At 41.1% G+C, this 10,932-nt stretch overlaps 1 protein-coding gene across 8 annotated transcripts in view; it reads right to left on the bottom strand.

The window, feature by feature from the left end:
* The window catches only part of LOC149917364 (uncharacterized), a 100,010-nt gene extending 92,489 nt beyond the window's left edge, over nt 1-7,521 (bottom strand). For 5 of the 8 annotated variants that reach the window (XR_016467594.1, XR_016467593.1, XM_090142207.1 and 2 more), the window contains exon 1: nt 6,289-7,521. Coding sequence is in view for 3 of the 8 variants with exons in the window: in XM_090142207.1 (XP_089998333.1) it covers nt 6,289-6,325 (37 nt within the window). In the remaining 5 variants the exon portion in view is untranslated. Of the gene's footprint in view, nt 1-482; nt 5,691-6,288 lie in introns of those variants that run through there. The other 3 variants (XR_016467595.1, XR_016467596.1, XR_016467597.1) reach the window with 3 other exon arrangements.
* Between the last annotated feature and the right edge of the window lie 3,411 nt (nt 7,522-10,932).

Here is a 10,932-nt window from a genome sequence, read left to right on the forward strand (position 1 = left end):
AAGGACTGGTATTTTTTTTTATTTACATTATGTTTAAAGAGGTAACAGTTTGATATGTTCTCATTTGTTTATATTAGAAGTTATTTATTTTCACGGCATTCCGTCTGGTATTTTGATATTTGGAAGGCATGCTACCTATCCTTTGTACAGTTAGTGGGCAGTATTCAGCAGCTCCCGGTAGATCTTTAGGCCCTATGTTAAATAAAAGACCTGTTTGGGATTTTTATTTTAGATCTTTCTTATTGGTTTGCCAGGAGCACTCAGTGCACTTACTGCCAGATACCCTGCCTGCGTGACCAATTTATTCCTGCTGTATTTACCCAGGACAGAGGACCAAAACCACCTCTGGTGTAAGTCCGGTGACTTCAGTGAAGTTACAACAGAGATGTCTTTGGCTCACCGAGAAAACGCTTGTGCAAATCAATGCAAAGAAAGGACAGAGAGAAAGTGAGAAAGAAAGAAGGAAAGAAAGAGTCTTTGCATTTGGAATGGGATTTCAATGTATTAAAAATGTTTGGGTCAGCTACTATTTTACTTGGTTCTTTTTGTTATTTTGCTCTTTCTTATACAATGACAGCAACAACACAAGTGAAATAAATAAAGGGAGTTTCACCAACCGTTGTGTAATCGTCCCTTAATACACATTCCTGGTTGGGAAATACATGGGAGTTTGAAAAATACCAGAAAAATATAACCTTAGAGGGGACTCATAGGGGTGCCTCTTCAGATGCAGCTGTGTAATGCCTTGGTCTCCAGTGTGACCATGCTAACTCTTCAGACTCTAGTCCTACACGTAATGCAATCTTAGGCTGTTCATTTCTTATGAAATGCAGCCACTATGAAAACTACAGTCAGTGACAGCTTCCCTCTGCCCATGGGCTGTTAGGTCTTCAGCTATCACCACAATTCCCTTGAATAAGCCAGAACTAGATGCTTACACACATAAAAGGAGAACCTGTGTTTGACAAAACTGCAAGGATACCGGCTCACATGCACTAGTTTATAAATTGATCAGTAGGCAGATGAAGTGATCAAAGAAGCCTGCTCACAGGCAGCGATCTCTGGCCTGAGTGAGAAATCATCTGAATACCCCCGTATTTGAAAGTAAAGTGTACTTATGAGGGATTTTTACCAGTCACTGCATTCCTAGGGTGATAAATGGACTCCTGCTACATTCCAGTGGGCTGAGAATCAGGGAACAAGAATTCTGAGGTTGATCTTTAAATGGATTATTTGCACGGTGCTCAAACACAAGCCACCACAGCCATTAGCAGGCCTTTTAATAGTCACGCACTGCAAGTTGTTTTGCAAAGGCTGGAGAAGTGAGTTTCCTTCCTCTTCCTGAGAACAAGTTTTCAACAGATCAGTGCAATCACGGTTACAGAACGTCTTTGTTTCAGAGAAAATTAAAATATGATTGAATATTTGCTTTCTTTCCTTTGTTATGATCACTACCGTTACTACTGCTGTTAAGGATAAATCCAACTGGCTTTGGAAGTTGCACAAGCAAAATAAAATCATGTGGGCTACTTGATTCAAACTGCTATCATATTAACCTTGTATAAATGAGGCTTACACTTCAGGTGTAAAACAGGGAGTTAGCCTTTCTTTGGCACAACATAAAGTATAGCACTGGATGGTGTAATCCAGATTTTTTCCATTTTCTCCAGCTGTTTGATATTCTTTTTATTTTAAGAATACTATTGAAAACTGTTGCTAATGCTTGGGCTTGTTGAAATGCCCCTGCTCAAAAACAACAGTGGAGAGCTAAGAGCTGCCTTTTGCATAAACCAAGCGATCTGTTAAATCCGAAATAATTATCCCAAAGAAATTGGACCATGCTAGTAATACACAGGCAGATAACACCAAAAAAATCTCAGAATAGGTAGTGTGGATTTCCTACCACAGAGGAAGATTTTCATGCTACAACTTGGGCTGTTGATTCACTGTGCCAGTTTCACCGTATATCAGAATTTTTCTCCATACTTCTCACAGGACTAACAGAGCCTGTGTTTCAGGTAGTATCAGAGGCTGCCCTCTGTGCTCCCTTTTTTACTTAACTTTGTCTGCCTCTCTGAAATACCACAGACTGGCTTAAACCACTGCTCAGGGTTTCTGTCCTCTCTCATACTGCTGACAGTAACATTGCACAGATATTGAACCCGTTGGCTCATAGACATTTGCTGCCCAGCTTCTGTCTCTGGGTGTAACATGGTTTCAAAAGAGTTATCTGGTTATCTCGCACACTGTCACCACTTGATCACTGTTCTCCTGACTACCATTGCTTCTCATCATCTTTGTTAGAACTGCATTGGCTGGAAAAAAAGTGCAGAAAACCACCAGCAGCTAGAACATCTTAAATCACTTCTGTAAGACAGCTAAGTGAATGGCAAGGTTTCCCTTTTCCTTCTGACAACCAGAAACTCCAAACACCTGAAGTGGAAGGGTTAGAAGAAAACTCCACGTGAATAGGTGCTGTCTATGTATCACTTTCTTATGACCATTTTCTTATGGCTTCTGCGGATGAGAAAAAGCTTCTTCAGTGTGGGGGTGACTGAGCACTGGAACAGGTTGCCCACAGACATTGCTGAATCTCCTTTCTCTGGAGATATTCAAAATCCACCTGGATGTGATCCTGGGCAATGTGTGCTAAGTGACCTTCCTTGATGCAAGGTGGTTGGACTAGATGATCCCAAGTGGTCCCTTCCAACTTCAACCATTCTGTGATTCTGTGTGTGGGCTGTGAGAGCATGGGTTTATTTTATCTTTGAAGAGGGACACTGCAGCATATAGCTGCAGTGGCAAATTTAATGCATGCATTACAACACCACATCAGGAAGCAGCATAACAATTATTTTATATGTCTGAATCATCCAGTCTCTACTGCATTAGAAAGTCATTCTACCTCAGAAGACAGAAATGTGTATCACCAGAGTTATGACCTCCAGAATTTCATATAACAGAAGACAAAAACAACATTGCAGGTTTATTCAAAGAAGAAAAGCATTCAATGGAAAAAAGTTGGAAAGTTGGCAGAGCAGAGGTCCCTAGAGGGGCTTTTGAGATGACTGCTCCTCCACAAGCTATGCATTCACAAGAATGCCTCTTATTGCTGCATTAGGATGCAGTTTATAGACATTGGCATGATTTTAATGAAGTCAGCAGGGTATTACAGACCTGGATGGCTTAGCTGAAAGTCAAATGAAGTCTTATTGTTTGAGAAAAAAATCACTGAGTATAAAAGTGCAAAGAGTAACATGGTAGATGACGCTGGCACTTTAACAAATTGTGTTTGAGAGTGATCAGAATTGCGTGCCTTTGAAAACTCTAAAGATAACCTAAATTGGTAGAAAATTTTCGAGTTACAGAATTTAGCTTTATAGCATCCTTATACGTAAGGAGCCCGTTTTAAGGTCTAAATCTTCTCTTCTCAAATGAATTGTGTCTTCCACTTCACTGATACCATCTTTTCTGGGGACATGCCAGCTTCAGAAATGGGGCAATGAAGCAAGAAGCTGCAGCACCAGGGCCAGGCATCAGACAGACACTCACTCCTTTTTCCAGTCTGGGACTGTACAGCAGTCACAAGTCTATCTAAAGTCTTAGCAGACAGATTGGTTAAGAAGTGATAAATCAAACTATTTCAATTTTTTTTTTTTTTTCGTTTTCTACCACATGACACAACTCTCAGAAGTAAATCAGGCCTGTCTCAGCACTGGCAAGTTACCTTGGTATGAATCAGGTTTAAATTTGTCATGTTTTCAAATGCATACCTTTTAATGCAAATCCTACTCCTTTCTCACGCTTGCAGTGGACAGCCTGGTCATTTGTACACAGCTGTTGTGGTGAAATTCGCTCTTGGCTTAGGCTTCAAGCTTCCCTTCTCCATTCATATTTCCATAGCCTAAGAAAATACTCTCAGGCACAGGAGTTCTATACCACCCCCACATGTCTGGGCAGGAAGGACAGGAATCTGATAAGTAAGTTAATTACATCAACCAGTAAGAGACATTCCCTATGGAAAGAAACTCCAGGCCCAAACAGGAGAAGCTCTACACAAGACCTGCCCTGCCAGCCACCCAGCCCACTACCAAGAAGGTCTGAAGCTCCTGGACAAGATTGGAAGAACTGCAGGGATCTAAAAAGAGCGGCTGAAAAAGCTGCTTGCAGACTGTTTCAGGATACTGTGTGTTAGAGACATGGCACTGGAAAAAGATCCAGTACGATGAGTAAGCAGGATAAAGTCATTTAAGAGAGAAAAATAGAAAAGAACAAAAGGACTGGTAAGTTAATTCTAAAAGCACAATACAGAAATTTAGCAAAGAATCTAGTACTCTGCAAAATCCATATCAGCTGAGTTAAAAGCAGTGTGTGCTTTATAGATGGAAAACCTGTTTCTATTTCCTTGAAGAAATCAACAAGTTCATGGAAAGGAAATGACACTGATATAGTCAGCTTGGAGTTTACAAGAAGAATTTACAAAGACTCCCACTTGTATTTCCCCGAGTAAACCAACCCATCATGAGATTAAAAAGGCCACACAGATACCACAAAGGGTTTTTATGAGAAGAGATGAAAGAAATGGAGAGATGTCATCAGTGTCTGGCTCTGAATTTGGGTCTGTGCTATGAGCTTCAAAATCTGAAAATCAGTATGAAAAGCCAAATGACAAAGTTTTCTGACAATATGAAATTAACCAAAATAGCAAAGAATATGGCTGACTGAAAGGAACTGCAGAAGAACTTCACAAAATAATGAAATAGCAGCTGGAATTCAGCATTGGTGAATATAAAGTAACACAGGTAACATATGACACATACAGGAGGAAACAGTCCTGATTTTACATGAACAGAAGTGAGCTGCCCCTCAGGAAGGGGACTTGAGCGCTATAACACAGTTTTAACGTCAGTAAGGAAAGTAAAGTGAACACTAGGGATTACTAGGCAAGACAAGGTTTGTTGCTTATTAGATCCTTGGTATACCTGGAAAATGCAGGCATAGTTTTGGGTATTGAAAGAGAATGTCAGGCTTTGGGGTGAAACAGGAACTCCCATTAGACTGCTGAAGGCAGCAGTTTGGGCCTCCTTTTCGGCTTCTCTCTTCCAGGCTGAGAAAGTCCAGCTCTGAGAAAGAAGTCAAAGTCTCCCCATACATGTCTCTCACAGGGACAGAGTGAGGCGAGAAGAATAAGACATTATTTGAATGTCATTGTGTTGCTGATTGGAAAAGCTTGTTGTTGACTCCCCATTAGTTCTGTCACTTTTGCCTCAGTATAATCCCACGCTCCTTCTGGAGGATCAGGTCACAGCAGGCATTGATCCTGGGTATGCAGAGAGAGGTTACCCAATACCACAAGACAAAAATACAACTATGCTGCAGCAAATCAGACAGCTCGGATATCCTTCTGGTGCAGCCAGTTGTTTTGATTCCTTTAATCCATCTTTTTTAAGCTCATTTCCAGTTAAAACACAAAGCGTTATAATCCTCGTGGATGAGCTGCTACAGCCTGTGATGATTATTCCTCAGCCTTCTTCAAGGGCCAGTCACTATTTCCTTCAAGTTCCAGTCTGCTTCAGTTGCACAAGCTTCCTGCACCCTGTGAGACAGCCTGGTGGGCTATGAACCTCCAGGTTTTCCCTCCTGTGCATGCAGTGCAGAAGCAATACAAATTTTCACGTTATCATTCGCATCTAAAAAGAAAAGTAAGGTGGAGGGACAGAAAGAGAAAGTAAAATAAAAATGAAGCTAAAAACAACATTAGAATAGTCTTCATACTATTTCCACATGAACACAACTGTTTGACGAGAGTTTTCTTAGGAGGGGAAAGGAGGGACCATAGACTAAAAAGGACATAACTTCAAAGATAGGAGCACACCAGTGGGCAATAAATACTTCTAAAATAAGGCATACACCAGTCTGTCACATACACTTTCTACAAAATGATATATCGATGACTAAAGTGTGATAAAGAAATGCAGAGTAAAGTAACACAGAACCTAAATTTAGACTCATGCAGATTTTTCCAAATATTGTGTTTTGAAGTATTAAAAAAAAGACAAGAAGGGAGAGGAATGATGGAGTCTTTTTTTTTTTTTTTTTTCCCCCAAACTAAACACAACTGTTTCACATCTTCATTTTTTCTTTGTTTCTTCCCTTTTTTTAATTTCCCTCAACTTCCAGCCTTTGTTCCCTCGTCTTGTAACACGTTGTTATTCTCAATATGACAAAAGTTGTACTTTTTATGCCAAATAGTTTGATACATTTTGAAAAAGAAAATGAAAGACAGACCTTTGACGGCAAGATGTGGAAGTTTGCTCGGTGCCATAATGTGCTACATCCGCCATTTCAGTCCACCCCTTTCCTGGGCCAGCTGCTGCCTGTGCACCCTCAGCCACAGTTTCCTGTCACAGCAGCTGAGTGAGCACCAGTGCTGAGAGGTACTTAAGTTCCTTAGGTGCTCCTTTGAGATCAAATTAAGACTTTCCTGGTGCGTTTCACAGAATGGTGAGCAGATCTCTGTGTTAGAAGTGCTCGGCCTCTAAAGAGTAACACACAGCGTGTCTCTGTGCCTGCTGAGGGAGTGCAGGGAAGAGCTACAGAGGTAATCGGGGCCTGGAGCATCTCCCTTATGAGAAAAGGCTGAGAGACCTGGGACTGGTCAGCCTGTTTCTCCTGCACAGGATGAATTCAGCCCACACAACACAGAGAGCCTGGCGGTGTCACCGAGGGCGCGAGTGACAGAAGACAGGTTGGCAAAGGCAGGCAGAGGCCTCACAGCACCTCACAGCTGTAGAACCCCACAGCGTGTGCCAGCAGCTCGAGCACCTTGTGCTGGGTGTTAGGAAAGACAGCTTTTTAACTTAGCAAATGAGTACTTCTGCAACAAGAAACAACTGTCAGACAAATATAGAACCCTGAAATGACATTTTTTTACGCTCCCTTTTCAAAGTAATGCAACGCTTTTAAAGTACAGTGCAGCACAATGACAGTTTTAAAGAGAAAAAGAACAGATCTGATTTTAAAGGCTACATATGGAACTGAGTCAGACCTGATCTCAGGGACACCAGAGGCAATTTGGAATTACTGCATGAGGAGCACTTCTGATGTAGGCAAGTACAACTGAAATGTGGACCTACCAAACCCAGAACAACCAGAAGCAGAAATATGCTCTGCTGTGGGGGACCTGAAGTCAGGCACAAACTGAGTGCAGGTGGGGCATACTTCAAAAAGCTTTCTGGAGTCCAAACCAAAGTCTGAGTACTTTCAGTCAGCAGAGAACTACATCTCAGATCTGTCTGTTGATTAAATTCCCTAATTTTGAGATGCTGCAAGGCTGTTAGGGGGATGTTGAGGAAAAGTTTGGGAGTCAAGGAACACTTAAAGCTATTTCTCAGGCTGATCCTGGTAAGACTTTTATGTAAAGTCATCATGAAAGAGGCTGGAGAAGTAAGATACAGCAAGAAAAAAAATAAAGATTTTGAAGACTGTGGCAACAATTCTGAACTGGAACTGAAGCTGCATATAAAATTACCTGCCTAGATGCAAAATTATGTGTTGTCCTATGAGCTGTCTTTGTAAACAAGGCAGCTTCAGTGCTTCCCTCAAAGGGCACCTTGCATTCTCTAAGGCAGTTGTTGAAAGGCTGAAAGGACACAGAATCCAAGCACAGATTCTCACTAAAAGCAAGAGATAGGTAGGCATGTGCTCTTTCAGCAGCACACATGGCCAAGCTGGTATGTAGCACCCACTTAATTAAAAAAAAAAAAAAAAAAGATGACTTGGTAAAATCATTATATAGAATAAGAAGTTCACCACAATTCCTTACGATTAGGAGTATTTGGCAGAATTTGTTTGGTTTTGGAACACTTGTGCATGATCTGGCATAACAAAAAGAAATGACAGAGATTGCAGCCACATACAGGAGCCTTTGCTTTGATCCATGCATTCTTCAAAACCGTTCTGAAAAGAAAAGACAAAGAAGTACAGCCTGCTTCCAGTTACCTGCCCTGCTTCAATATCATGTCCTATTCTAATAGGGCTAAAATTTTCCTTCAGTGGGCAAGAATCACTTCTTTCTACTGAAGTTATTAAAGCTGTTGCACTTCATGAAATAGTTCTTTAATTTTCCGATCCATCTACAGTCATCGCTCTTTTTATCTCTAAGTGTGTTTTAAACAGTGCCCATCAAAATATGAAGTGTATGAAGCCATCAAAATCCCTCCTTGCAGAAGCCCTTGCTGGTAGAAATGCTAACATTTTACTTTACTTGGACTGCAACAAAACTAAAAGTATTTTGAATGATGACAGTAATGCATGGCATTTGCTGTTCTAGATTTGTTCACCTAACATCTTGGTTACGTGATGTTATTCACTTTTTGACCTAAATTATTATGCAATCTTTCTTTGTGCTATTTAAAAGTTGCCTCATTTCACCTTAAGTACCACTAAGCAATGACAGCTGAAGTGATTCCTAACATGGTTTGCAAATGTAAGATCTTATTATCTGACAAACTACTGTATGCCTGGAAATAATCTGAACATTTTGTTTGGACATCTGAAACAATCAATTTGCAGGAGATAACTAATGAGGGAACACTGTTTAAGACAAATGTAATAATATTATTTCAGTACTGTCTAACAGGAGAACTTATGATATCATATTTTTTTTTAACCAAAAGTCTAAATGCAGTATTTTGTATTTTCTAATAGAGAAAAAGCAGAAAAACTATGAAAAAGTTTATGTTTCATAGTAAAGTGTCCTAATTACACAAATCATGTAGCTCATGAAAATGGTTGCAGTAAAAAGGGATGAATGGCACTTTAACCCCCAAGTGGTTTCGGAGGCAGAAGCCACCAGCAGTAGGCTAACTGGGATTGGGCTCCTCTGTAGGGAGAGAAATGCCAGACAGAAAGGAGCCACGCTCAAAACTGTACCCTGACAAAACTGGTCAGCAGCACATAAGAGCATGGTGTGTCCTAAATGCCCTTTGAAACTGGTTACTGGAGGACCTGAGTGTGGTTTGAATTGTAAATGAAAAACCCAATGGGCGTCTTAGGTACAGAAGTATTCAGTGGTTACAAATACCTCTCTAGTGTAATCTGGAGGCATTGCTGGCATTTGCGAAAGTTGTAACCTAATCCTGTAGTCATCCAAACTTCTTGGATGGCTAAATTTTAGTGGTTGTCATCTCACAGGAGGCAGCTCATACCTCTGCCAGTATGTAGCCTCTAAGCTTCTAGTTACTCGTGGTAGCAATAGAGAGCTCAACAGCTTCACAAAATGCCTCCTATTTGTTTCCTTTTGCCATGGAAAAGATGCAGACATACTTAATCTTGTTAAAACAGCCTCTGTCCTGAGTACCCAGTGGCTAGTAAACCATTCAGGGCATCTAATGCATTAGAACCAGAACTCCATAGGCCATCCCCTGGAGTGTGCAATTGCTGTCCAAGGCAAGGCCTCCGGCAACAGCACAAAGCATGGTTACTTGCTTTGCCTTATTCAACCCATAAGATAACAAGAGGGCTAAGAGATCCCAACCTGGATTAGCTGACAACATGAACACACTTCTAGGTAAAAGCTTCTCTAATATTTCTTCAAAACAAAATGCCCAAAATAGGCCCTATTATCCTTCCAGCCACACTGTCTTTGGTCATCAGTTTGTTATTCTGCATAAGCAGTTTCACTGCATCCAATAAATATATATGGGAGCAGGATAGCTCAGTCAGTTAACAGTTCCCCCAAATTTCTGCATTACTGAAACACCCCAGCCTGACTCTGAGCAGGGCACAGGCTCCCTTTCAGATGGTATTTAGCAGGAGACTCTCACTCTCGCTAAGATTCCCTGCACTTTCCACAAAAGTCAGGCTATTAACCTCCCTGACCTGACCATATTCCACTAATCATCAAACCCCATGGGGGAAGAACTCGCTTAGCACTGACTCAGAAAAAGATTGCCACCCACTGAATCAAAACCATCCCACTTAACAGCAGCCTGAGTATGTACATACAGAGACATATGTGTGTTTATAGTGTATATACACACTGTATGGTGAACAGAAACCAATGAGGGATCTGACACGGCTCTCATTTGTGTCTCAGAGTAATGTGCTACATCGTTCAGTGGCAGAAGATGTTACACAATCACATTTACTTACTTGGTATGTTGTAAGCCAAATACAGAATTTTTCCTCATGCTCAGAGCTTTGGCATCCAGGGAGAAATCCCTAATCTGTAACTGTAGCCTTAAACAGGTGAATTTGCATGGGCAGAAGAGCGAAGCAGGGAATCAGGCCCACATTATTTCTCTGACCTCACTGTTTCCTCTCTGCGTTGAGGCTGCTAACAATAACTTTCCTGTTTGATATGTTGTTCTTTCTGCCAGCTGCCACCTTAAATTAGGCTCTCGTACGTCCTTTGGTAGGAAGGATATTTGGGTTCAAGTCAGGAGATGCATTTAACACGTTTCTGATACTCCAGCATAAGCGGCTGTGACATGCAGGCAATTCTGAACATCCACAAACATCACCACCAATTACCCCCTTTATTAGGTCGACATTGCGGTGGATACCCAGGGAGAATTTCACTGTCAGTCTAAGCATTTCACAGCTTCCTATATTTCACGAGTATATATATACGCTGTGTTTCACATTTCACTTATTTGCTGCTCTCCCAAACACCAGCTTCTTAATTTTAGCTGCTTCAGTAATAAGGCATAAATCACTTTTTTATGGCTGCTGCACCATTTTTCTGCTAGCAGCTGTCATATTGCATTAGGCTACATTATACACGATGAAGAATGAGGGAGAGGTGGAGCATAACATACGCAGCCTAACAAATTTATTATGCAGTTCAGCTGATAGGCCTATTCGTCTTTCAACGCTGAGAGTACAATAAGTCCTTCTAGCCCAAACTAACAGCACTCCAGGAGAATG

This window comes from Phasianus colchicus, chromosome 6, assembly GCF_987193195.1.
Source record: "Phasianus colchicus chromosome 6, bPhaCol1.hap1.1, whole genome shotgun sequence".
NCBI classification, from domain to species: domain Eukaryota; kingdom Metazoa; phylum Chordata; class Aves; order Galliformes; family Phasianidae; genus Phasianus; species Phasianus colchicus.